The sequence below is a fragment of the Sorex fumeus genome, unplaced genomic scaffold (assembly GCF_029834395.1).
Source record: "Sorex fumeus unplaced genomic scaffold, SorFum_2.1 ptg000047l, whole genome shotgun sequence".
NCBI classification, from domain to species: domain Eukaryota; kingdom Metazoa; phylum Chordata; class Mammalia; order Eulipotyphla; family Soricidae; genus Sorex; species Sorex fumeus.
The window spans coordinates 14,486,735-14,513,965 of NW_026606104.1; the positions used below are offsets into that span (position 1 = coordinate 14,486,735).

General features: G+C 38.1%; 1 protein-coding gene across 2 annotated transcripts in view; it reads right to left on the bottom strand.

The window, feature by feature from the left end:
* Positions 1-5,122: 5,122 nt before the first annotated feature.
* The window catches only part of HS2ST1 (heparan sulfate 2-O-sulfotransferase 1), a 145,608-nt gene continuing 123,499 nt past the window's right edge, over positions 5,123-27,231 (bottom strand). Inside the window, exons 4-7 of one of the 2 annotated variants that reach the window (XM_056123676.1) lie at positions 25,240-25,378; positions 13,325-13,422; positions 9,862-10,019; positions 5,123-8,606 (exon numbers count right to left, since the gene is read on the bottom strand). In XM_056123676.1, coding sequence (XP_055979651.1) covers positions 8,377-8,606; positions 9,862-10,019; positions 13,325-13,422; positions 25,240-25,378 — 625 coding nt within the window. In that variant the 3' untranslated portion in view covers positions 5,123-8,376. The remainder of the gene's footprint in view (positions 8,607-9,861; positions 10,020-13,324; positions 13,423-25,239; positions 25,379-27,231) is intronic. The other variant, XM_056123677.1, reaches the window with a different exon arrangement.

Genomic DNA, 27,231 nt, shown 5'->3' on the forward strand with positions numbered 1-27,231 from the left:
ATCCAAAAACAGAGGAGATGGGGGTAGGGAAAGGGGGGGGGGGAGAGAGAGAGAGAGAGAGAGAGAGAGAGAGAGAGAGAGAGAGAGAGACTTTTGAACAAGTTGTAGAGATGGACCCCTTGCCAGACTGAGTTGTCCTAGACACACCGGAGGCAGGTGGGTTAGTGCACCAACCAACCAACACCAAACAGAGTTCGGGCAGCCCAAAAGCTCTGCATTCCATAACTGCTGCCATACTCATGGCCAGAATCCACTGCTTGGGATGAGCCTTATCCCAAAATTGATCTGTTGAAAAACTCAGGTATGTGAATGAAATCTCCAGCCTCTCATTAAGTTGGAGATGGGCTATTTCCCCTCTGCCCCATCTCTCTATTCTTCCAGAAGCCTGGCAGTCACACTGATTAACTGCCTCTGGCATCAACTGGTCATGATCCAGAGACTCTTAACTGAAACCTCAAAAGAAATCAACAGGTTGCCGAAATATTTTTGGACTCTGTGCCAGTCTGTCTTCTGGGCTCTCAAAGTCACTATCCAGTTAAAAATTTTACTCCAGCTGGATCACCCCATTCAAAAATTTTAAATTCCTGGAACACACAGCTGGGACATCTCAATCTATACATCACTGATAAACCAGGAGTAGCACAACACACTGGATGGGATATAAACTAGAAAGCAACCAATCTCAATTAAGAGAATATAAACACACAAGGCTTAACCGATAACTACATATTAGTAATCTCTTCTCCAAGGGCTTAATGTGGTGGGATACAACAATATGCACACATCTTGCTAAGGAAGTTTTTTCATCATTTTTAGTGAATTATAACAAGCAACATAAAATTTATTGTATAATTTATTCAAGGCCTGCTATACAGGCAGGCTTGAGAGGTGGTTGGGAAAATTGGGAATAATGGTGGTGGGAAGGTACAATTGTGCTGGGATTGGTGTTGGAGTATTTAATGTAATAAATCATGAACAACTTTATAAAAATAAAAAAGTAAGAAATTACTTTTCATCTGCCAGTTATGAGAACTTCTAGAAACAATAAGTTTAAGAAGGACTAAAGGGAAAGTAAACAAGCAAGTATTGAAGCACGGGGAAATATGAAAATGAAGTCTAAGGGGCTGGAGTCATAGTACAGATGGTAGGGCATTTGCCTTGCATGTGACCGACCCCAGCTCGATTCCCAGCATCCTATATGGTCCCCCGAGCACCAAGAGTAATTCTTGAGTGCAGAGCCAGGAATAACCCCTGTGTATTTGTGCATTGCTGGGTGTGACCTAAAAAGAAAAAAAAAGTCTAAAATCCCAGTTTTTCAAGATTAAAAGTGAGAATATCAAATTTTCTGAAAAGGAGCACATGTTGCAAAGCACAAGTGTATATATGGTATCCTAGGTTTGATCAAATGGGAAAATAAAAGGAAAGAAGGAAAGGAGGAGAAGGTGGAGGGGGAGGGGGAGGAGAAGGAGGAGGAGGAGGGAGACAAGAATGGATCTTACCGAGATGGTATTTATTTCTGAATAAACTAAAAACAAAGGAGGAAAGAAATAACTGCTAGTCAACTTTCTATATTATATTTTAAAGAATCCCCACGGTCACTGTTTTTCAAACTAAAAATCAATATATTGCCTGCATATATGAGGTCCTTGGTTTGATCCATGGCACTGCCTCCCTGACCCCGCCCCCTCCATTCCCCCAAACAGTGGCAAGGGAGACAGGGCAATCTTTGCATGTGGGGGATCCAGCAGTGGATCTGACCATGGTCGCCTGAGTACTGTCAAAAATGACCCCTGGGTATGGCTCTCCCCTAAAAAAAAAAAAAGAAATAATCATCATCATTTAGTCAAAGGAATTCATTCATTCTCATAGAATGAAAATGAAATAGGTGGAAGATAAAATGAAAATTCAGAAGTTCCTCAATAGGCTCTTTATATACTGCTAAACTTTCTCATCGGTTTAAGTCCCATGGTGAGAGAAGAAATAAAGCAAACATGACGAGAATAGGAGTTTTTATACTCTTTATTCCATGTTGACTCAACTGGTTCCTTCTGAAGCTCAAAGTCAGGGAGGGAAGAGCCTGCATTCTGAAGTCAATTTTACTGTTAAAGCTGGTTATTATTTTGTGTTTGTTGCAAGAAGCCATAACTGTGATCTAACAAAGGTGAGGGAGAGTGAGTAAAATAAAAGGAGGCAGCAAATAGAGTGTTTCTTAAGAGAAAGGAAGCAAATAAATAGCAATTTAGAATTTGCAATTTTGCACTTGGTACTACAGGAAGAAAAATCTAGGAAGTCCAACTGCCACTTTGAAAAAATAATTGATGAGAGTAAATATAAAGGGAAAATATTGAGGCAACAATAATGGCTTATTGAGTTTATTTTTTTATATATTGTAAAAAATAAAAACTGGAATTCTAACATGACCAACTAATTTATAACCATAAGGTAAATGTCCTTTTGCTAATAGAGAATAGAAGGTTTTCCCTTCCGTTGAAAAAGCATACCATTGTGTTCTAGGTATCTGCGTTTCAAGCTGCCCATACTGTTCAGATATAAGATGTGAAAACATGGGGCTGGTGCAATAGCACCGCAGGTAGGGCAAATGCAAAGGCAAATGCTTTGCATGCAGCTGACCCGGGTTCGACTCCCAGCATCCCATATGGTCCCCTGAGCACTGCCAGGAGTAGTTCTTGAGTGCAGAGCCAGGAATAACCCCTATGCATTGCCCGGTATGACCCAAAAAGCTAAAAAAAAAAAATTTTTTTTAAATGTGAAAACAACCACTTTTGGAATAAGCATGGCTATCTCCTTTGGAACAATCTTATCCTGCCCCCCCTCCCCCCTGTTTTTTTTAACTCACAAGAAGCTTGCAGATGGAGAAGGCAGCAAATACAGACATCACGGGCACACATGGAGGGATTAAAGAGTAAAACTTGGTAGCATGAAGGCATTTATAAAAATATTTCCTCAAACCCGACACAATTAATATTCTTTGGTATACAGAAGGGCAGTCCAGCTTTTCAAGCTATTGTTTATTAGCCTAGCCTGGGCCTGCACCCTGCATCGAGCACATGCAACCTTTTGTAACAACACATTCTCTCCATTTACTAATGTCAGGCTGCTAAGATGCAGCTTCCTCTGACTTTCTGTTCTGTCTCTGTGGGTTCAGAAGCAGTTCTCCCTGTTTAGAAAATTTACTACTGAGCTAGCATTCAACTCAACTGCACGTAATACAAAAAGAATCAATTACTCGCTCCAAACAATGAGCCGATGACTAGGAATTGGAAATCTATGTAATTGAGTTTCTTCTTTCAGGGTGAAAAAACATAATCATTGGAAATGTGTAGTCTCAAAGAGACGTTATGAACATGTCTCAACTATATAATAAATCTTATTCATATTAACTTTTTATTTCAAATTTCCTTTCTATTCCAAGTTGGTAGCTCTTTCCTCAGTGCCTATTCCCTCTTGCTACATGAAGTATCTACTACTTGTAAATGTTCCATCTGAAATTTCAATATCAATGATGTAGCATACAGCAACATGTAGCAGAGGCATGTCGGTCTGGATAACATACCGTCACAAATAAACCAGAAAGTCATTACAGACTGGTGAAGAAGTGTGTCTGTCTGGTGCCAACAACCTCTGAGAGTTAGGTGGATGGCACTCAGCAGCAGGTGTCTGCTTGGAAAACATTCCTCGGTATCAAGGCTGCAGAAGAAAATACAAACACAGGCCACCCAACCATCTTCCTTTCCCACTGGGTGTTTATTTTATAGCTTTTGCATCAGGTATTCAACTGAAGCACTACCACAACAGAAAGCTGGCAGAATGTTCACAGAAAGAAGCGATTATCTCTCTCACAGATGTGACAAAATGGTTTCGAGTTGGAAACAGCAATGCATAAATGAATTAGTTGAACGGGGTCGGGGGAAGGAGGCACAGAGAGAGAAGACAGTGGAAGAAGTGAGCATCTTCCAACATGTAGTGTGAGAGGAAAAAGACACTATTTAGCTATCTGTGTACTCATAAAATACAAATCGAATCACACATCCACGTTTCTCAAAATCACACTTGAGAGCTGCTTGCCTGACCCTCAACAGAAAGCCCTGGAAGCTGCCTGGGAAACGAGGGGACAGCACCAGTGCATCTTAATCAGAGGCTTGCCAGGAATGTGTGTGCAGGAGATTGCCACCACCAGCGTGTCTTTTAAAGTAGCACTGGAAAGGTCACAAAGCTGCACAAACTTAGCCAGATAAGACAAATCTGGCGACCTGACGACCCATTTCAATTTCAGAATTTCCACTCCAGAAGATCAGAAAGTGAGTCCTGATTCACAGGAGCTGACTGAATTGGATATGTGTCTCAAACAGGGTTGCTTTTCTCCTCAAAGGACTGCCCGAGCGACAGTTTAGCTGGCATCACACGGCAACTTTGCATAGGGCAAATGGATGAGAGATTTAATAGCAAGTGCCCTTCTTCCTCTCAAAATAAATAGCACTAATTTATGAAGAGGCAAAATTTCAAATCATAAAGTAGAAGCACCTGGGCCTATTAAAGGCAAACTTCATAAAAGGTTACAATACTCAGTGCTTTTCATAATAAAGGATTCTAAGACCATAGGTGTATTTGAGAATGATCAATGGGAAAACCCAGAAAGATGGTTTACACAGATGCTCTCTATGTAGAATTTGAATATAAATTAAAATACCAGCTATGCATGTGGGAACCAGCCTTTAGTTAAATTCTCTAGTGATTTTAGAACTTTTATTTCATTTTATTAGAAAAAGAGAATCATTGTCTACAAACTATTTTTCTTTCTAACTATGCAAATACATTGAGCAAATAACCTGTAATATCAAAATACTGTTTGTAAATCACGGATGGTACTAACAATGTCAGGAATTTCCAATAGGACAGATATTGAAAAAAAAGCAACAAAAGATTTCAAGTTATAGACATTAAGTAAATTTTAAGGCTAGAAAATAAAGTATAAAGATTAAAAGTCAGTAATTCTCTGATTTTCAATAATTTAAATGCAATCAAAAGAAATTCAGAAGCACCCAATGTTCGAAGTTGCATAAATGCATACAGATGATGGAAAAGTAATTCTCATGCAATATACTAAGAGCTGCTATGAGATATATTTAAGTGATACTTTACAGATAAAAGTGGGGTAAAATAAAAATATGTCCTTCCCATTGCACTTAAAACAGTCACAATAATTTATCAACAGTTGCCTCTTCAGAGCAATTAGAAAATAGGAACTGATAGAAGTTGAACAAAAAGGTACTTTGTCTTCTTTAGGAAATAACACACATAAACATATATACATATATGTATATATATACTGTTACACACACAGTACACACATATCTTTCAAAATTCAAAGTGATTAATTTGTTTTTATATTATAAAAAAAGTTTCCTATGAACAAATACTGACTGAGCACAAAGGCAGAAAAAAGAAAATCACATTTGCCACTTTAAAAAAATACATTATTGTCTTAATGATTCAATTCATTTTGTTGATTATAAAGATAGGTATTTTAAGTATTTTGCAGTTGTCAGACTCCTGTGATTGTACTGGGCCAGACAGAGTTAAATCTCTTTCTTAGTCTCCCAGAAGGATCCGCCTAACCCACCCTAAAACAGATTAAATGCCTCTAATTCTAAGTATTAAATGAAGAAAGAAAAAAAAATCCCACCTGGAAGCAATCTAAGTTATAAAATTTTATGAATTTGTGGGAGAGGCAGCCTGAACTGGAAAGCTATTCTTTGGATAGAAAGTAGGAGCTTTTAGAAATACACAAGCTCTTTTAAGCCAGCAGAATACAGATTCAAAAATGGTTTCTTCATAAACAACGATTCCTCTATTCATGGGGTTGATAAACCACAACCTTTGGTTTCAAAGTTATCTATAACTGGAATCCCATCTGTTTTCTTAGTAAAGCTGAATTGGAAATGGCCATGTACATTGTATTCACGTACCGTCTATGATCCTATATAGCAAAAGTTGACTGATCCCCAGATCTACTGCACAACATTTTCTCTAGGCACCTCAAAGAGTCAATGCATCTCAGGAAAATTTTAGCACACAATCCAAGAAGAGTCTCCTTACTGGGGATTGTGGCTCCTTGGCAGATAAATATCAGAAACAAGCCAGCTGGGAGTAGTGTTGCCATTAGGGCAAGGAAATTATTTGTATTTCAACAAACCCCCATAAAAGCTAATAAATACAATACAAAAAAAAAGGGAGAGGAGAAAGGGAGGGGGAAAGTAAGGCAAAATAAGAAAAGTAGGCTTGTCTGTGATTTATAAATATTCTTATGATTGAGGAGAAAGCAGGGTTACAAATGATTCTATCCATGTCCTTTAGTTTTTCCTTTAACTGTTTCATGAATGCTTTTTGATAAGTAGTGCTCCCTCCCTGCTACCAACATTAAAGAACCCTGCCTATTATACATGTGGTTTGATGAGGTTGCTTTCAGAAATATTTAAACTAAACATATTAAAGATTATCCTTTTAGAAAATGTTTCTAAAATTCTTTATTTCCATTACTCTCAAAAGGGTGAAGAAGTAAAGAACGCACAAGGAATTCGACTGTAAAATATACCTTAAAAACCAGAGGTATAAAAGAGCTAACATTTTTTTAATGTAATGTAAAATAAAACCAGAAATATCATCCCGATTGGCGGAGCAAATTTTCCCCTGCCCAGAGTCAGCTAATGAAGTCTTTTCCAAACAGGAGACCTTTTGAACTCAAGCAGCTGCTCAGGAATCTTTAAGAGTTCACAGGTGCTTCGTTTTTGTTGAAAGGTGGAAGATATAACACTGAGAAGATATTTATCAAACACAAATTTATATCAAGATTAACTTTTTCAACCAGCTTATAAGTGGATGTTTCCTTTTCTTGGTTAAAATAAAATTGTCATGAAATTATACGTTAAAGATGTTTCCTTAATACCTTACATTTACATAGCGCTTTACAGTTTTCAAAGTGCTTTCTCATGCCATCTCATTTAATCCTCACAACACCCCTGTGAGGTAGGTACAGCAGGTATTATTATCCTCATTTCAAAATGAGAACATTGAAGCAAAGAGAGGGTAAGTGTCTTGCCCACGGTCACACAACTGACAAGTGGCAGCGCCAGGACCAGAAATCAGTGTTCTGATTCTGTGCAACACTCTGCCCCAATTATCAGCAATGGGCTCTGTATCAAAACTGAAGGGTGACTGAAGTTCATCTGAGTGATGTCTTAACAGTAAAGTTCAATGAGAATACTAGGACAGTAGGTCTGATGGTTTTACTTGACATAAAATTGGTGCAAAACTACTTTTGTGTCATTAGCTATACCTTTTGGTCCAAATACATAAAATATGCAATATTTACAGCATTTTTCTTTTTTTTCCTTGTGTAAATGCAATGCTTTAAAACACATTATAAAGCACCTTAGTAAAAATAGTCTACAAGTAAAAGTACAGAAGAAGTAGGAAAATCCTACCCGTTTCGCAGCTCACTAATGGAGTTATAATATGGAGTCACTGATATCTCAGTTTACAGCTTTACAAATAACCCAAGGGGGAAACAAACACTAAATTTACTGTTTTGATAGTAATGTGTGAAAGGTTTAACTAAAAATCTAGGCAATATCAACATTCTTTGAAGTGTCTTCCCAATGTAAGACACTAGGGACAGAGAAGGAAGAAATACTGTTTCAACTTTTTTTTTCAGTATTATTAATGGTTTAAATTCATTTTTTAACACTTAAGATCTTTTTTGAAAGAAAATGAAAATGGCCTACATAAATATGGGCAATTATAACTACAGCAGAAACATTTCTTTGCAAACATGATCAAACACTCCAATAAATTTCATGAGACATGATTCACAAAAACAAAGCACACACAGCCAAACAGTTAATAATACTATTCAGTAGAGGTGGATGGATGATCTACACCTCCAGGCAGAGGCTAAAGTACCAAATGGATTCATCTCTGTTTGTGGTTAGTTGAAAAAAAAAAAGCTTTATATAAAAAAGTAATAATAATAATAATAACTTCATTATCAGAATGTCAGCTGAAATTGTGTTTAGCCTTTTGATTAGACCTATACATTTATTTTAGGTCATAGAGTTTTTTTTTTCCGGCAGGAGGTTATAACTCTCACCAAAATTTAACCAAAGAAGAGAAAAAAAGGCTGAATTGAAACAAACTTTCTAGACCACTGACAGACCAGTCATTGCTGTCTTTTTCCTAGTTTGGCTCATTATAAATTGTCTTATACACCTACCAGTAATCCAGATTGTAGAGCTGAGAAATAAGATGAAGACAGGGTCAAAGTTTCAGTTCAGGAATCTAACAGTCACACCCTTGTATTCAGTTCGATTTAGGGTAAATCTTTTCATAGAAAAAGTTTTGTGCGAGGATGTAGAGGTCTCCGTCTTTTTCTCGTACAGCATGGGCTCTGATGAACTGAAACTGCTCTAATGCAAATTCATAGAACTCATTCTCCATTTTCCAAATGTCAGACTGCTGTAGTTTTGCAATGGTTTGTTTAGTGGGGAGTTTCTTCTCTGTGGTTTTCCTAAGATGAGATTTCTTTCCTACTTACAAAGAAAATAAAGAAAAGGTAAATATTTCTGAGAATACACAAAAGATCAGTAACTCTGTTTTGAAGGATGATTTAATATAGCCTGGCTACCCGTGACGTATTCGTTATGCCAAAAACAGTAACAACAAGTCTCACAATGGAGACGTTACTGGTGCCCGCTCAAGCAAATTGATAAACAATGGGAGGACAGTGCTACAGTGCATGGAAGGCCAGGTAATAATTATTTAGCATTAGTATCTTTCAGCAAAATGGGTGCCCTAATCACAGCAGAACTGTAGTTCATTCCTTTATAATGTAAATTAACTTGTTTATATTTTAATGAGATACCAAACAGTAAAAGTAAGGATCTACTCTCAGTAAGACACAGACTGTTACCTTTCATGCTTTATTTTCAAATGTCCAATGTTCTGACAACTTAATTATTTAAAATTTATTTTTAAATTAATAATAACTTCTCACAGACTATATTCTCTAGTGTTATGTACTAGAGGCAAGACTGTATCTTACCAAAGAATCAGATGCTTGACATTAAAAAAAAAAAGCCAGAATTAGACTGGACCAACACAGTAACGATATAGTATTGATTGTTGTGGCTGTTGGGAATTCTGTAATGAATATAAGGCTGTTGTGAATTCTGTAATGTTGTGGCTGCTGGGAATTCTGTAATGAATATAAGGCAGGACAATCTTTTTTGTTTGAACCACCCAGTGGCACTCAGGGCTTACTCCTGGCTTTGCACTCAGGAATTACTTCTAGCAGTGCTCAAAGAAAAATATGGGATGCCGGGGACTGAACCAAGGTTGGCTGCATTCAAGGCAAGCACCTTACCCACTGTTCTATTGCTCGAGCCCCGATGATGATCATTATTCATGTCACTAAGTCCAACCATCCTTGTCCAACTCTCAATGACATCAAGCAAGTCTTTAAAAGGCTGGAATATCAGGTCTTAATGTTTATTAAGAAGTGCTATTGAAAAGTACACTTTCAATAGATCGTGTTGCTTCCCTCATTTTAAAGTGCCTTTGAATTATCATCTAATGCAAGCTTATTCATTCAAAAGTTGCCTAATGACACTATCTGAGTACCATCATCTATTCTATATTAAAAGCTAGCAGCAGAAACTGACAATATAGACAATATATACTTCTTTTTTGTTCTTTACTAAAGAAAACTTCAAATCACATATTTTTCAAGTTGAAGAGAAAATCAATGTAAAGACCACTTCCAAGAGAAACCCTTTCCTTATATACCTGTGCGATAGAGTTCTGTAGCACCTCTGAAGAACCGGGGCAAAGCTGCTTCCAATAACATGATAAAATCTTCAAGCTCTTCAGTAACTCCGACCAAAAAGTATTCATTAATTAGGTTATACTTGGCTTGATCCATAGCCCACCTGCTTCCCACATTCCTAAACCAAAGAAAGGGAATCAGAAATCTGGTCATGAAATCTGCCAAGTATCTTTTATGCCTTTGACACTGTATATTATGGAGAAAATAGATAAACACATAAACATCCAAAGATTTAGTGCCCTTTTACTGACAGCCTTTTGAGAGGTACACCTGTTTCTAATTTTCTTTATCTCAAACCCCAAATTCTGCTCAGCTACACAGTGTATTAACCAGAATGTATTAGGAACGCTTCATATGAACAAAAAGTAGTTTCAGGGCAGCTGAAAAATGCATATATGTAACATATAGTCTTCTCATCGGATTTATTTTGAACACACTTAGTATTTTTAACAACTCTAAATTGAACTTGTTCCTTTTAAGAACTCTACAGTTAAGGTTTGTTTAGCGTTTGATGTGTGAATGTGGACTTATCTGAAATTTATGAGAAATAAAAAATACATAGGAATGGTTCTGCTAAGAATCATTTCTATTTATATTATCAGCTAATCTCTGCTGTTAACAGAGATTCAGCGTTCAATATGTTTTAGCACTCACATTCACTACTAATAATTTGATCTCTGCCTTTAGTGTGATCTAAACAAAAATGTTCTCTCCTCTTCCCTTGTTTGTTAGTTCTACTGCACTTGATGTGATGCCTGGCAGAACTCACACACATGGCTCACCTGGTCCTGATTCTCAGCAGAAGTGGCACACTTCAGTTACTATGGTGAGCTGGAGAGAGGACAGGGGTAAAGGCATTTGCCTTTCATGAGGTTGACCTGATTCAGTCCCCAGCACCACATACTGCCCTCAAGCACCACCAGAAGTCATGCTTGAGCACAGAGCCAGGAGTAAGACCTGAGCACAGCCAGGTGTGGTCCCCAAACGAACCAAACAAAAACAGTTGCTATGGTGACATACACAAAGGGCTGTGGCACCCTGGAGATCAGCAGGAATCCCAAATGGCAGTGCCACCTGCGTACAGATACAACTCTGTCCACAAACTCCATTAAGTATTTCCAAATGATCTGGAGACACTTTCCTAACTTTACTTATTCAGCTATTAAAAAGCAACAGCATTATAAAGGGATGTGGGGAAGAAGATAAAAGTTGACTTCTACCAGGGGCTGGAGCAGGTAAGTACTTGAGTTGCATGTAGCTGAAGTGTAAGTTTGATCCTGGGCATCCCATATGATCCCCTGTACACGGCCATGAGTGCAGAGCCAGAAGTATGCCAATGAGCACTGTTAGATGTGGCCCACCCCCCAAAAACAAATAAATTAATTAACTGACTTCTATAGTTCCTTCCATTACTATGAATTTATGAAATATACTAAGGAAATTAAATTAAAATCTAAAAAAAGCCCAACAGAGAAAGATACTTTTGTATACTAAAGTGGGTGCTGGCAAGCTTAATACAAAGTACCAATGAAATCACCACTTAGACTTTGCAGGCCATAGGACTGTGATCACAGCAGCAGCTATGCCACTGCAGTGTGAAACAGTCACCGTCAATAGGTAAACAAATGGATAGGTTGTGTCCCAATTAAACTTTATTGGAGGCCAAAGCACCAGTACAGCAGGTAAGGCACTTGCCTTGCACAAAGCCAACTGGGGTTCGATTCCTGCCATCGCATATGGTTCCCCAAGCATTGCCAGGAGTGATTCCTGAGTGCAGAGTCCGAAGTAATCCCTGTGCACTGCAGGGTGTGGCCACAAAACCAAAACCAAAACCAATAGAACTTTATAAAAATAGGTAAAAGACCAAATTTGGTCTTCAAGTTGTAACTAATTTGTAAAAAATCAAGTTGTGAAAAATTAGGAAGACATTTTTCTCCCTGCGCTTTAAAATCTCTTCTGCTAGTATTAGATTCAGAGAAAATCTATTGAGTTCAACTTGAAAAGCCACAATAAGCCAATACAGTCATAGATTACTTAAAGCGCTTAGGTCATCAACATCCTACATATCTGATAGTGATCCCAAAAGGCAACACCTGCTTTGGTTTGCAGAAGGCTCTACCATTCATATTTATCCAAGAACACTCTGGGATGTTTGCACAATGATAAAATTGCCTAACATGATGTTTCTCAGGAAAGACCCCATTGTTAAGTGTTATGTGACTGTAATGTATCTCAACCAGAACAGAAAGGAACAGAAGCCATTGCAATTCCTAACAGAAGGCATTATGGTTTTTAAGAAAGGCACTAACTTGGATGGATTCCTTTTTTTCCCCTATCTCTAATCCATCATTTCCCCTTCAAGTGATTGATTAAAACAAATAAATTACAAATTGTAATTCCCCAATTTGTGGGAAGAGTAATAATATTATATTGGTAAGAAAACTTTGGCCACGTACTGTATATTGCTGGGCCAAGAAAGAGTTAAAAGTTTGTCCCTGATATTTACAGGGATCCATTTGCACTCACTCTGAAGTTATGTGCTGACTCTCACTCCTTACTAGCCACCTGGACTGGCTCTCTTGCTAACAGAGTGTACGCGCTGACCCTGAACAGTCTAAAAAGAAATCGTTTTCTCCCTATTTCCATCATATCTTATTCCCCTACAATAGTGGCAATGCTTTATGTAACTACAGATTGCAGTTAACCTTGAATGCTTTCATTGATGCTTTGTTTTATTGTATGCTGGAATGTAATTTAGGGTGTAAGTGTGACTGCAGACTTGAGTTCTGGTTGAGGCTTTGATGCTTGGCCCTGGTGCAGAGGACGGGAGGGACAAATACAGCTTCTTGTCCCTCTCTCCTATCTGGCTTGTTGACTCTCATTGAGTTCGTACGAAGTTGGATGCAACAATACCGTTATTTTTAAAAACTGAAAACACAGCACAGCACATTCTAAGGAAATAAACTCTATATAAAAGATAAAATAACTTTGTTTTTACTTCATATTTATTAGAATATTAAATTACAAACATGATGTTGGCTTTTCTCAAAGTCAAAATCATTTCAATGGTAAAACAGGTAATTTACCTACCCTGCCTTTTCTTATCACAGAAATGGCTGAAACAAGCTTAAGAGAAAATGAGGTTTCTAAAATGGTCCCTCCTCTAGTATAATAAATAGGAACAATAAAAAGAAATGAAAAAATTTAAGATCAGCATGGAAAATAGCACTGCAAGGGTATTAATTAGGAAGATTCTTCTAAATGCATTTACATTTAGCCACAAAACAAGATCTTATTTAGTTACATGTTATTTTCCTGTTATTTTGTGTTTTATACATGTCTCTAATATATACACGATTATGAAATACAAATATTAAAGATCATGAAGAATGTTTGTTTTTTCAACATCAGCTATTTTCCTACCAGCATTCCGAGCTGTGGCCACAGAAAAATGGGATTTGAAGCCATAGTTTCTCTGGAGCGCAGTCTGAGCCACCCTCAGCTACACACTCATCAAAGGTCTGGAACAAAAAACAAAGCAGATGAACATAAACTCCAATCTCACCTATCAGATAACATAGTAATAGAGTTTTAATTTTTAAAAATTTTTATTAATTTAAATGTGGGGTTGGGGATATCTACCAGTACCTGATGGACCATACATGGTACCAGAGATCAAACTGGGCCAGCTCCATGCAAAGAAGTTTTAAACCCTGTATTATCAAGTTTTTAAATAAGCAGGTGGGAAAGGTTGGATCAAGACAGCAATTTGAAGGAAATAGGCAAATCATGAAACCGTATGTGAGACAGAGAAGAAAGTCGCTGTTTCTCGTGTCTTTGTTTTACATCTATGTTTATGAGCACTTTTACCCAATAAACTGAAAACCCAAATAATTTATCCTTGAAAATAAATGGTTTATGTCTAATTTGTGTATTTAAATCTTGTCTCCTTGAAAAAGGATATTTTTTTTAAAAAAGCACTTTCTTTGGTAGAAAAAAAAGTCATTAAATAAATCTGAATATATTCTTTGTGAAGTAATCATACAAAAATATGAAGTACACGTTTTTCTCCTTTTCTCATTAAAACAAAAACAAAGCAGAATGATTTTAAACATTTATAACCAGTATGCCCTCCTTGCCAACTGCACCTGACTGAATTAATTAGAAGGAAAAGAGACTATCAAATTAACTTCACTTTATTCAAATTAACTACACTTTATTGAGCATTTTACTGTCAGTCACAGGCATTTTAACGATGGTCTTTATCTACTTGACAAGATAAAGCAGTGAGATACTAAACTTAGGAGGTTTGGTACTTAAAGTGAAACACCTATAAACACCATCGTAACTTCTGAGAAAAAGTAGCATGTAAGAATAGAAAGAACACTTGTCCAAAGGCTCATGAGTTTTGAACACTAGATCTGTCACTACTATAAGTCTGTAAGGTCTCAAAATCCTACTTTTTGAATCTATAAAGATAAATCTTAAGATAAACTAAAGCACTGTTTCACAAAAAAAATTATGAAGATATTGCCAAAAAATCCTTAGGCCTGGATATGAGTGGAGCTACCAGCTCTATTCTGGTAATATCCAAGATATGACAGCAAATTACAGCCCATTATTTGTCCCTATCTCTTATACTTCACTGTGACAATGGAACGAAAAGATCTAACATCGTAAGATTTAGATTGTTTTTAAGACTGTGGTTTGGGTTTGAGTTATTTTTACTTATTTATTTTGTGCTTTCTGGGTCATACCCGGTGATGCACAGGGGTTACTCCTGGCTCATGCACTCAGGGACTACTCCTCGAGGTGCTCAGGGGACCATATGGGATCCTGGGAATTGAACCCGGGTTGGTTGCAAGCAAGGCAAATGCCCTACCCGTTGTGCTATTGCTCCAGCTTCTGGGTTTCAATTCTGATGACAGAAAACCTGCATCTTCATTTATAGTACTGTTTCATATTCAATATTTTCAGCAATAGGATTATATAGTAGCCTCGTAATCCATTTTCAACATCTTGGACATTTCTTAAATTTTTTTTCTCCCTCACTCACATCCAGAATAATGTCTAACTCATCTCTTCTTTGATATTTCATCAGAATTTCATAATGCGAGATTATCTCTCCCCTACCTTTTAGTTCGCACTATATGGTTTCCAGATTAGGCTAAGGTATCATTTCTATTTAGAAACCTTTCATGCTTCCAACAGCTTAAAAAGGAAATCAAATTCTTAATCCTCGTTTTCAGGATGCTCCACCCTTTGACTTCAATGTGCCAGTTTAATGTTCTCACTACATATAGCTTCTTTCCATCTTTACTAGATTAATCTTTGTAGTTCTCAAGCATATCGCATGCATCCTAAGCACTGCTTGAGAGACGTCCCCGTCTTCCACCCCTGCCAAAATAAACTTTGTTTTTCGCTAAATTTTAAAAAATGAGGATATTAAAAGAGGCCACAATGTTAAAAGTTTCACCAGGTTTCTATGTGGAAAATTATATAAAATTAAATATCGGCTATTAGAATTAAAACTGGCTAATATATATAAAAACATGTAGAATGCCTATTTTAACCCCAGTTTTCTAGTTAATTTCTAGTTTCTTTTCCCTTCATTTTGATACTTCAAGCAACCCTTAATTTTAAATTTGCTAGCTCATTTGGTAGTCTAAGAGTTACTTTCACAATCCGTATTTTCCTTCTTTCATAGTCTCAACAGTTTTAGCTTCTCCTGCAGTGAGGTATGGCCATGTGACTCACTCCATGCCATGGGTTGCAGGTAGGAGTATATGGGTCACATGGAATCCCAGGAAGGTGCAGTGGTGAAACCAAATGAGCCAATCACGGAAGAACAACAGCTGAGTAGCAAAAGGGAAGGAAGCCCTGTCCCTGACTGAGAGAAAAGCTACTCCAAGAGACATGACCTCTCACCTTTAGGCTTTTATATATAAGAAAAATAAATGTTACTTAAAGCTGTCTGCATTATTTTGAGAATTTCAGCATCTATCCTATTTCACTTACCAAAGGTTCTCCTCTCCCAGAAATTCTAGCTCAGCATACTAAAGAATCAAAATGTTAACCATCAGTGTTTTTCACCTATAAACCATCTACCCTTACAGCAATTCTTTGTGAATGGAATACGTATGTTTTTAATCTCAAGAAATGTGAAAATACCCTTTAGGCTATTGTTTCTCAACTGGGGACCATATGGCCCCTGTGGGCCTCCAGGATATTTTAAGGGGACGACAGGAGAAAATTGTGTAAAGGGGGTTGGTTCAGGGTGGGGAATATTTAAGGCCAACCTGTAGATGAGGTGGGGGAGGGTGGGGTGCAAAAAGGAACAATATCAGAGGAGGGTCATGGTCAGAAAAAAGGAGAAACATTTCATTAGACTATCTAGGTTATTCCTTTAGATATTTAAGCTCCTAATATTTAAGCTTTAAAATGTGATGCCCGAGAGTGATAGTAATTATATTTACATTAAAATTATTTTTCCTGAAAATGATCTTGCTTCCTTCGTTTTTCATATAGAATAATGAAGCCAAGAGTGAGCCCCGTCAACTTTCCTGCTTAGATAAAAGCTTATCTGCATCTGTAACCCCCTACTGCCCTCATCTTTAAAGAGGCATTTCCTTCTCCTATCTTTGAATACCATATCTTACCCCCTTCTGAGATCCTGCTCAAATTTTCCTTAGTTTGTTCTATCATCCTTCCTGGCTCTCTTCAGATATATTAATATGTTCATGTGTCTACTATGTTAAAGAAATATTTCCTGATGTTTTTGGTTTCTTTAGAAGCCAACATCTATCTGAAGAGTAGTCTTTCTTCTTGGTCTTAACTTCCTTTCTCACTCCTCAACCCTTTGGATTCCAATTAAACTATTTTCTCTGGCATCCCTAATGATCTCCCCACTGACAAATCCAAAGCAAAGTTTTCAATCCTCATTTCACTAACTTCTTTGTAATTGAAATTATATTCTCATTCACTTCCAGGACTTGCTATGTTTGTCTTGCTATGGACTTGCTCTGGTTCTCTGGTCTGTTCCTCTTTCCCTGCCCACTCTTAAAGGTTGGGAAGCCCAGAAACACATATTCGCATGCCCCCTGCCCCACCCCTTTGCATCCTCTTTCCATTCTCTACCTCATCAAAGAGTGACTTTACCCAAATTCATGTTTCAACATCCACCTAATGTTTCTGTCTCCCAATTTATATAGTCCAGATATAATTCTGAGATAAAATTTCTGGTGAGGTGCTGGAGTGATAGCACTGCGTTTGATTGCCTTGCACGTGGCCAACCCGTGTTCGATTCCCAGCATCCCATATGGTCCTCTGAGCACCGCCAGGAGTAATTCCTGAGTGCATAGCCAGGAGTAACCCCTATGCATTGCCGGGTGTGACCCAAAAAGAAAAAAATTTCTAGTGAATATTTGATTTATGGGCTGGAGCAATAGCACAGGGCGTTTGCCTTGCGCGTAGCCAGCCCGGCCGAGCCGGGTTCGATTCCTCCATCCCTCTCGGAGAAGCCGGCAAGCTACCAAGAGTATCTCGCCCGCACGGCAAAGCCTGGTAAGCTACCCGTGACGTATTCAATATGCCAACACACATAAGGACAAGTCTCAAAATGGAGACGTTACTGGGCCCACTAGAGCAAATCGATGAACAATGGGAGAACAGTGTTTTTTATTTGATTTATATTTAATATGTGAAACATAAATGTTCAATTTGGACTCATTGAAAGTACTGCCCCAATATTTAAGAATCCATTTAACAAAATATGTGAAAGACCTATTTAGTGCTATTTATCAATTATTCTTTCTTTCCGTGTGTGTGTGTGTGTGTGTGTGTGTGTGTGTATGTTTGGTTTGGAGCCATTCCAGGTGATGCTCAGGGCTTATTACTGGCTCTGTACTCAAGGATCACTCCTAGAGGGGCTCGGGGACCATTTGGGGTGCTGAAGATGGAATCCAGATTAGCTACGTGAAAGGCAAAAAAGCTACCTACCATACTAACACTCTAAGCCCTATTAATCCATTCTTAAGAAACAAAAGAAGACACAAGGAAATGAAAACATATTTCTTATTTATGGCTTAGAAGACTCAACATAATTGAAATGACCATATTATCCAAAGTAGTTTACAGCTTTAATGCAATCCCACTAAAATTCCCATGGCACTCTTCAAGGACATAGAACAAATGTTCTAAAATTGGTATGGATCCATAAACTCCACAAAGCAATCCTAAGAACAAAGACAGGAGGCTATGCACACTCATCTATATACAGGAGTCCTTTTTCTTTCTTTTTGATTACCTCTTTATTCCAATATTTGTTCAGTAGTACCTTGTTCAGCTTCCAAGTGTTCAAGTTTTCCTCAGCTTTCTAGGTTTACTTTCATCTTCAAAACATTACATTCTGAGATCATGCTTGGTATATTTCTATTTTCCTGATTTTATGGAAACCTATTTTGTATCCCAGCATGTGATCAATCTTACAGAGTGACCATGAGCACTGGAAAAAAGGTGCACTTGGGTTTCGAGGGGTGATGAATTTTAAGTCCATTTCTTGTGCTGGGCTTAATCAGTTAGCTCTTAAGGTGGATGTTTCCTTATCAATTCTCCGACTAATTGACCAACCCAATGGAGATAGTGTGGTATCAAAATCTCCTAGTACTACTGTATTGCTTTAAATGCTATCCTTCAGGCCTGCAAATATTTTTTTACATAGTTTGATGATTCCGTTTGGTGTATTATGTACTAATGAGTGTGTTACGTCTTGGTGTCTAGACACTTTGTCATTCTATGAGGTTGACCTCTTTTATTACCTTTTCTAGACTGAATTTTATTTTGTCTGACTTAAGTGTGGTTGTTTGATGTAAGTATGGTTGTTATAGGCTAGTGTTTTCTCTAGAGTTGTTTTTAGTCTTATACTTTGAGCCTGTGTTCTTCCTGACAGTGTAAGTCTCTTACAAATAGATTCGGTTGAGTTTTCTGATCTATCCAGCCACTCCATGTCCTCCAATCTGTGCATTCCGGCATTCACATTAAGTTAAAGTATTTAAATGAAATTAATTCCATCTACCTGCAAGGGTTCTGAGTGAATCTGTAGCTTTTATTTCTTTAGTCTTTTATGAGATGATTTAGGGTATCCTGCAACACTGATTTAGTGATCAAAATCTTTGTCAACTGTTGCCAGTGAAAATTTTACATTACACCTCTAAATCTGTATAATCGAGTTGGATTATTTTTTGGATAATCACTGTGTTTGGGGTGCCATTTTGAAAGGTCTACTGTGATTCTTACTGGGGATCCCTTAGAGGTAATACTCGGCTTTGCTCTTGCTGTTTAGAATTGTTTACCTCTTCTTGGCTCTAGCTGTCTTAATAATAGTGTTTCTTGGTGTTTTTCTGTTAGGGTTTATTCTGTTTAGAACTCTTGGAGCTTCCTGGATATAAGTGTTTAGTTTGATCTTCAGATTGGTGAAGAATTAAAATTTTCTCACCCAAACTTCTTCGCCATTCTCTTTCTCAGTGTGGGGGTTATGGGGCCATCTTGAGAGGTAACTATCCATGGCTCCCCTCTCTGTCACTCTTTTTGGGGTCTGGAGGTGGGAGTCTCAGGGAGTGTCCATGATGGAGGTGCTCAGACGGCTCATTTCTCCACTGGGACTCGGGGGTGGGTCACAGGACTGACTGCTACAGTGACATGCAAGGGGTTCCTGTCTCCCCTGTGTGTCAGTGGCATGGGCGGTGTGGGTTACCTGTTGTGGCATGCAGATGGCTTTCCCTCTCCTATCACTGGTAATGTGAGCACTGCGAAGCTCAGCACTGGGTATGGCCTGCGAGGGCATGCAGACAGCTCTTCATTCTCTAGTAAGCATGAGTGCTCTGGTGCCGCCTGGGGTGCAGGCTAATTGGCTTCTGGTGGCTCCCCCAGCCACTGGCTCCCTTTGGGGTCAATATTTTAGTAGAGTTAAATTGTGTTGATGCCACTTATTATGTCAGTTTCATGTGAGGGAGTGATGGGAAGTGATTTTGTTAAGGAAATCCCACCATGTTTTCCCTGTTGGCCGAATTGACAGGCCTTTCTTTTTATTTTATTTTATTTTATTGAATCACCATGAGATACAATTACAAGCTTTCATGTTTGAGTTACAATCACACAATGATCAAACACCCATCCCTCTACCAGTGCACATTCCCCACCACCAATATCTCCAGTATACCCCCCCATTCCCACCCTCCCACTGCCTCCATGGCAGACAACATTCCCCATACTCTCTACTTTTGGGCATTATGCTTTGTATTACAGATATTGAGAGGCCATCATGTTCAGTCCTTTATCTACTTTCAGCACACATCTCCTATCCTGACCGATTCCTCCAACCATCATCTTCGTAGTGATCCCTTCTCTATTCCAGCTGCCTTCTCCCTTCCACTCCTGAAGCAGGCTTCCAGCTATGGAGCAATCTTCCTGGCCCTTTTATCTACTGTCCTTGGATTGACAGGCCTTCATTCTAATCTGGGTGGGTCAGAGGTAGCAAAAGGGGGCTGCTCACAGCAGCGACAATGCGACGCGTAGGTGGCTCTCTATGGCTCCCTCTGTTAGTCTCCCGTCTCTGCTGTCACCTGTAGGTGTGGGCAGGGGTTGCAGAGGCTTCCTGTGGTGGTGGTGGTGGTGGTGGTGACGTGCAAGCAGTTCAGTTATGGAAATAATGGTGCTCTGGTGGGGTGGGGTCATGGGGGCTGCCGCAGAAACAGCACCAGCAGCTCTCTGCAGCATCCTTTTCTCTTAGTTTCCTCTCGAGTCCCACTTCCTAAAAACCACTGGGCAATCTGGTACTTATTGGCTTCCTCGTGGTTTTATGTAGTGATGAGGATAAAGCCCAGGGTCATACGCATCAAAAGCATGACCTCTACCACCTAATCATACCCTCGGCTCTTGTGTCCTCATCTATATGGAGCTCATGACTACTTTACTCTTAAGTAAGTACAATCTCCTTTGGGGCTATGCCAAAGAAAATAATAAAGTGGTATAAATATTTCTATATTTGGAAAATGTGAGCGATAAGAATGACAGGCACGGTTTTTATTATTTGGAAGTCAGAAAAATGGCCTCAGCTGAAAGAAGGATGAAGGGACAAACTGACTTTTTGAATTTTAGTAATGGGCAGATATTTTCTGGCAAAGAAAACAACTGTGTTAGTAAACCCAGTGAATTCTCAACTGGAGCTCTTTGACCCTGGACCCTGCTCCCCCCACAGGTAACAACATGAAATGTCTGCAGACATTTTTGATTCTAGTCACTCAGAGCTGTAGAGAGAACGCTATGAGACAGATGCCGGTAAACATCCTACAAAATACTGACAAGTGATTCCCTTCTTCCAAGAACTATTTGCTACAGTAAAAAATCAAGCTCTCAAGCATAAAATAAAAATTTTAGGGAAAAAAATGAAGGGGCAGGATTATCTCCTCAGCAATGCTTGGGAGTTGAGTTGGGGTATCATTCCCAGCAATACTCGGCCCAGGTGCTCAGAGAGGTGGTGTTGAGGGTGACCCTGTCCAAACCCAGTAGTGCCTGAGGGGAAGGCTCTGATCAGGGATACTGGGGATCAATCTTGAGGTGGGTGCATGGAAGATATATATTCCAACCTTTCGGACTGTCTTCCTGGGTCTATTAGAAGATTTTTATCTGCTACTATAAGCTTGACAGTTTCCTAATACTTAAAACTTTTCTGATGAGACTCTGATAATACTAATAAATGTGAATTCGGGATACTGTTTAAGAGGTGTTAAAATTTGGACAGTTCATATAACACAAAACAAACTACTGCGATTCAAATGACAAATACGTAATCTTATAAAATTATGCTCAGGAGCTGGAGTGATAGTACAGTATCAGGGAGCTAGCCTTGTACGATGTCAACCTAGTTTGATCTCTGGCATCCCATATGATCCCGTGAGCACTGCTAGGAGTGATTCCTGAGTGCAGAGCCAGAAATAACTGAGTAACCCCTGAGCATTGCCAGGTGCCCCGCCCCTCTGCCTCCCCCCCCAATAAATAAATTAAGTTCAGTTAAAAGCTCTAAAGTGTTATACCAACAGATTATAATGTAGCAGAGCGTATAGTTCCCTCCCATGAGTTTACATTCAATTCTGAGATAACCTTAAGAGACTAAGAAAAAAAAAATCTGTGAATTTCTGAAAAAGCTACTAAAAGTCCTCTTTTTTTCTAAAACATGTATTCATAAAATAGGATTTTCTTTATATACTTTGACTCAAGGATATTTAATAGGCTAATTAAGCAGCAGATGTAAAACTCCAGCTCTTGGGGCTAGGGTCAAAAGCACAGGTGTGGGACTCTGGTTAGACTCCTGAAACTACATGGCCCACAAAGTTCTGCCAAGGTGGTCCTAGTTGGTCCCTGGAGGCAGACGATGGACTGATCTACACGCTAAGGTCCTAGCATTGAATAGCCTGGTCCTGTTCGCTGAGTAGGACTGGGAGTGGCCCCTGCATCCCTGAACATTGCTTGGGAGGTCCCTTTATCTACCCCCGGGCCCCCATCCCACCAAATCCAGCTAACTGTATTAAGTTAAATACTTTTTAGATTTGCAAAAATTTAAAATATTAATTCTGGAAGATGATCATTTGAATGATAGTATGCTATCAGGATAGGCAGGCTTTATACTATTAATTTTTATTAATATTTAAAGAATTACCCAGTAAATTGGTAAATTTCAATAGACGTAGTTAATATAAACAAAAGCCATTTCAGGGTTCTTAATAAATTTTAAAGTGAATTTTCAGAGAGCTAGTGGTAGTGCATATGCCTCAAATGTGTGAGGCCCTGGGTTCAATCACTGGTACTGTAAAACAAACCAAAAAAAGGGTTCTGAGTGATTTTTAAGTAGAAAATGTTCTTAAAAGTCTGGAAACTTTTATTTCTACAGTTCACAGTTTTTCAATGTTTACCTTTGGATTATTTAATTTCCTTATTTTCCTAGTTCTGGCAGAGATTAAATTAAGTAAAGTTTTAGTTATTAAAAAATGTATTTGAAATCTTCAAAATAAAATGACTGGAATATTCCTTTAAAACATAATAGCATGAGTACTGAACTGAGTATTCTCTAACTATGCTTTAAAATATCACTTGAGTTAAAAAAAAAAGATTTTTGGACTGCATTTTTGGAAATGTAGTCATTGCAAGTTATTACCAATTTCTACCCTTAAAAGATATTTCTCACATATTCATAGTCACCTTTAATACCCACTTATCTTAGTATAGCAGGCATTTTTTTAAAAAGTTGAATGGCATTATCAACTTTACAGATAAGAGTTTATTAATGATAAGTCTTGTCAGTTTATATTTAGAACTTTTATGAAATAAAATACTGCTACATTCCAGAATAATAACTAATCTTTGAGGAAGGCTGGTTTCTCAATGAGAAAACTCAAAGGTTGGATTCTAATGAGAAAAAAAAATTAAGTGCATGTTTTAATGATTCAACAATAAATGACTCATTCTACCTAAAATAAAACAAAGTAATTTCTCTTTTTCATTTTAAGAACATGTGTAGGGGTTGGAGAGACAATGGAGGGGTTATTGTGACTGCTCTGCATGCAGCAGATCCTGGTTTGAATCCTGGCACCTCAGATGGTTCCCTGAGCACCTTCAGGAATAATCCTCTTGAGCACTGCTGGATGTGGCCCCCAAACAAAACATAACAAAACCTGCCCATGATATATATGTGCTTAATTTGGTTTACTTTTTTTAATGTATGCATGTACACACACACACACACACACACACACACACACACACATATATATATATATAAAATTGTGTTTTGGTTACCAGGACTGTGGTACCAGGTATCCAACCAAGAATTTCATATAAACAAGATGTGCATTTTACATATTTCAAGCACCTGCCTATCATGTTTTAAATCAAAGCTATGCATTCATAATAGTTTTCTGTATTGAATATGCAACACTGGGATTTTTTTCTCCTATAGATGTTAAGCAGCATACTGTTACAATCAATGACATGGCTTAAAAAAATCTGTGAATATGCAACATTGGAACATTTTTTCTCCTATAGATTTAAGTAGCATATTGTTACAATAAATGAATGATATGGCTTTAAAAAAACTAAATAATAATAAACATTGAAATAACTTTAGAAATGAATCAAAATATATTCTAAATTACCATGCCAAAAAAGGTAAAATTATTAGACTTTACAAAAATCTTTGGAGACTCACCACAATAAAATAAGTGCACATTTTTTTAAGATTAAATAATGCTGAAGTAGCTGAAATAAACTTTGATCATTTCTGTTTAGAATAATACCTTCTGCCTGAAGTTTCTAAGGGAAGAAAGAACAGTTTCTAGAAAATACAATAAAATAAGCAAGAAACTAGTCCCTCTCATTTGAGCACGAACAGATCTAATTTATGGAAAGATATTAATTGCTGTGTGTAAATTAGCATAATATGTCAAATATCTAGCACAACTACTATCAACACTCAGGTTTATAAGGCACAGAATTCATTCACTTAACCCTTTACTAAATCTAGAGCATTGCACTGGGGCAACAAAGATGAATAAAACACAGTCCCTGCTTCAGAAAGTGTGTAACCTTTAGGAAATGCATATACATAAGGAAATAATTCAAACACCACAAAGCCAATTCCTGAGAAACAGAGAATTGGACGGGGGCTCTCGAAGCCTGGATCACTCACTAAAAGACAAGGGATCTTCAACTGGCCAATAAAATTATTGTTCTTTTCCATTGGCTGTAAAAACAGCAAAGTGGTATTCCCTCAACAGATAATCACAAACCAATACAAACTGCCATCATCAAGATTAAAGGGAAACAAAATACATATGCAACATTAATTAATAATTTTAATGATCTCAGGGAAAACTGTTAATAAGACTACAAAAGAGCCAATACCCACCCAGATAAAGAATTTTAAAAAATCACAAAATTTACATAGACTCCAAAATACCAGCTAATATCATTTTACTTTTGCTTTTTACCAATAAATTTTTTTTTTTAAATTTCAGAATAAAGGCTGGAGAGACAGCTCAAAGGGCTGAGTGCATACTTTGCATGCAGGAGGTCTGGGTTTGATCTATGACATCTCATGATCCAATCTCTGAATACAGAATGGGGGGTAGCCTTTGAGCACTGCCAGGTGTGGCTCAAACCCCTTTCCTGGCCCCAAATTTCCAAAATAACCAAGTAGTGCACTTACAATCAAAAGTAAAATCTAAAGCTATCCTGTTTATTTTATTTTATAAACAATTGCCTTTATAAAAAAATCTTAAAAGTTTTACCTTTTTGTCTCCTTGTTTTCGTCTCCTTAACCCTGGTCTATAATCATCTCCAAATCTCAGAAAATAATAGTAAGAAACGAGCCTCTCAATAGGGTCCCTTATGACATTAATGTAAATTGGTTTCTTCTTCACACCAAACCTGAAATCAAACAAAACTTAAACTGTGAAGTTGACCTTTTCATTCTGTACAGGGGTGTTCTGAAAAGTGTAAGTTTGAGCTATTATTTCTCTATGGAAAGAATATAAAATATATTCTGTAGAAATTGGGACAGAATTTATGATTATCACAAAGCAGTATGTAAGAAAGTAAGAATGTAAAATGATCACTGTAGAGAAAACCAAGTAAGAAATAATTTTGTGCGTTACTAGCATAAATTACATAAACTGTTTTAATTTTATATAGCAATAACTTCTCACTTTTAACCTACCTAACTAAACATTCTCAAAGGACAGAGCGTAAGTCTGCACCAGCGAGCCATTTTGAATCCACTATTATTCTGATTTTAATGATAAGGTGGAAGTAAAAGACATGCTTTCAGCATTATTTTCTTTAGAAATGATAAAACAAATTAAAAGAACACAGAAGGCTTTTACCCTAATAACTCTTGCATACTAGAACTTGTCTTTTTAAACTGCGGCTTACAGCACAACATGGAGTTACCTTAAGGCCCTCCCGTTGATCGTCGATTTGCTCGAGCGGGCCCAGTAACGTCTCCATTGGAGACTTTGTTGTTACTGTGTCTGGCATATCGAATACTCTCGGTAGCTTGCCGGGCTCTCCGAGAGGGGCGGAGGAATTGAACTCGGGTCGGCCATGTTGGCCGCTTGTAAGGGAACGCCCTACAGCTAGTTACCTTAAAAAAATTAATTTTAAAATAAGTTTCTTCCCCCGTCCCCCCCCCAGAAGGGAGGGAGGGTTGCAAGCCTATTGGTGCTCAGTAAACCCAAGGGCTTACTCTTGGCTCTGCACTCAGGGATCACTCCTGGTGGGGCTTGGACAACTGTATGTGGTCAGGGAATGAACTGGCATAGACTGTGTGCAAGTTAAATGCCCTGTATTAATATTCTAGCCCCTAAAAGGTATTTCTTTCTGACTTAATATTGGTAAATATCTGATTTGTATCCTGAGGTCACACAAAAACGAGACTTACAGGGGTCATGAATGGGGTAAGTTTAAGCAGCCCAGCCCTAGAATTATCCAGCGGGCACTGTTCTGATGTCCCCACTTTCCGCTTATAATTCTAGGTCAGGGTTTCTCCAATGGCGGGGTGGGGGATGATGAAGGGGATGTGGTAGGGCCCAGGGTACTCCAAAGCAGCCACAACTGGAAACCATGTGAATGGGGGACCACATCATGAGTTTAGGGACTAGGTCTGGGGATTACAGGAAGGAAACCAAGCTGAAAGGTGGCCGTGGTCAGAAGGGGGCCATAACTGGAAAAAGGGTTCTGAAACACTGAGGCAGACACTTCATTTTCCTTTATCCTTCAGCTAATATTGTGACCAAGTCCCTTTGATTATCTGCAGCTCACCCAGATTTGGGTGGCATATTTATGTACGTAGCATGATTCTAGTGCTAATATGTGTGAATTCATTCTGGAATTATTAAAAACTATTTTTATAGTTTAGTGTATAGACATAAAGGCATGGAATTATAACAGTAAATAGGCATAACAACAACATCACATATAGGCGATGGTCAGTTCAGATGGTTAGAAAACAAGCACCCTGTTAGGTTTCTAGGTTAACTCTTTTGCTGAGGATGTAGTTTTGTATAGGAGGAAATGTGGTCTCTGGACACAGATTCTGCCTTTTATCCTGGATAATCAGTCAAGTTGTTTCCAAGAGGGCTCAGGTGACAGAGTAGAAAAACCCATCTTTTCTCCAAGAAAATAAGCCACTGTTGGCTTGTTAGAACATGACTTTCCTAAGAGGAGAAGCACACACTTGGTAGGAATCTGTGATGTTATAAGAGAATCAATACCAGGGCAGG